This window comes from Stegastes partitus, unplaced genomic scaffold, assembly GCF_000690725.1.
Source record: "Stegastes partitus isolate 25-593 unplaced genomic scaffold, Stegastes_partitus-1.0.2 Scaffold1240, whole genome shotgun sequence".
Lineage (NCBI taxonomy): Eukaryota > Metazoa > Chordata > Actinopteri > Pomacentridae > Stegastes > Stegastes partitus.
The window spans coordinates 80,648-81,516 of record NW_007578971.1 but is presented as its reverse complement, the minus strand read 5'-3'; the positions used below and the strand labels follow the sequence as shown (position 1 = coordinate 81,516).

Below are 869 nucleotides of genomic sequence, written 5' to 3'. Positions count from 1 at the left end.
TGCTTGGACACAGACAGTTTCATTTTTTGGGAATAACTTCTCTGGCTTTGGAGAAACCTCTTTCACTTGTTTACTATGACTATATATTCTATCATTATTTACAGGTATGTTATTGGAAGAGATCAGCCCCAAGTGTTGCCATACAGGGGAAACCCTTCTCCATTTAGGCTCCATTTTTGCCAATTTTGCGGTGATTTACTGCGCTTTATGTTAATAAGTCACGCCAACACTGGAACCACTTCCTGAACCAGCGAGGCTTCATACGTCACCAGTGACATCACTCACCGCCTAACAAAGCCAGCCTCGATCCGCCCTTCACGAAGGACTTCCTGGATTTCTCGACACACGCTACGAAGCCTCAGCACAGTACATCTTATCACTAGTTTTTGATTTGCAAAGTTGTTCAGGCGACATGCCAAAGACCAGACAGAGCGCAGAAACAGCGGCCACTACAAAGACACCGAAGCAGGTGCTGAAGAGCCGCGCAGCAAAACCGAGAGCGTCGAAGAAAGATGCAGGTAGGACGTGTGAGGACACAACAAATCTGTCCGTAGATGTAATGATAATACATCTTATATCTCCTTCTCTGTGTCTCAACGGATGTCGAGTTAAGTCCCATTGTTCTGACTGACTAGTTGGGCGTTCCAGATACTTATATCCTTAAGGGGCCATTAACACCTGAGTTTCGATTCCTATTGGGGCTTTGTTGCTCCTCAACCTCGTTGATGACGAGTCAGTCAGAACGGATGAAGCCTCTTGGATTAGAGGTGAAACATCTTCAAGGAACTCAAGCAAGTACAGTTGCTACGATTAATCTATGAGAGAGAAATTAGTGATGGGTAGATGAGGCCTCATGTGGCACATTACCC

General features: G+C 45.5%; 1 protein-coding gene across 1 annotated transcript in view; it reads left to right on the top strand.

The window, feature by feature from the left end:
• The first annotated feature begins 325 nt into the window (after window positions 1-325).
• The window catches only part of LOC103369099 (protein DEK-like), a 4,998-nt gene continuing 4,454 nt past the window's right edge, over window positions 326-869 (top strand). The window contains exon 1 of the mRNA XM_008297710.1: window positions 326-518. Within this exon, the coding sequence (XP_008295932.1) occupies window positions 413-518 (106 nt within the window). The 5' untranslated portion in view covers window positions 326-412. The remainder of the gene's footprint in view (window positions 519-869) is intronic.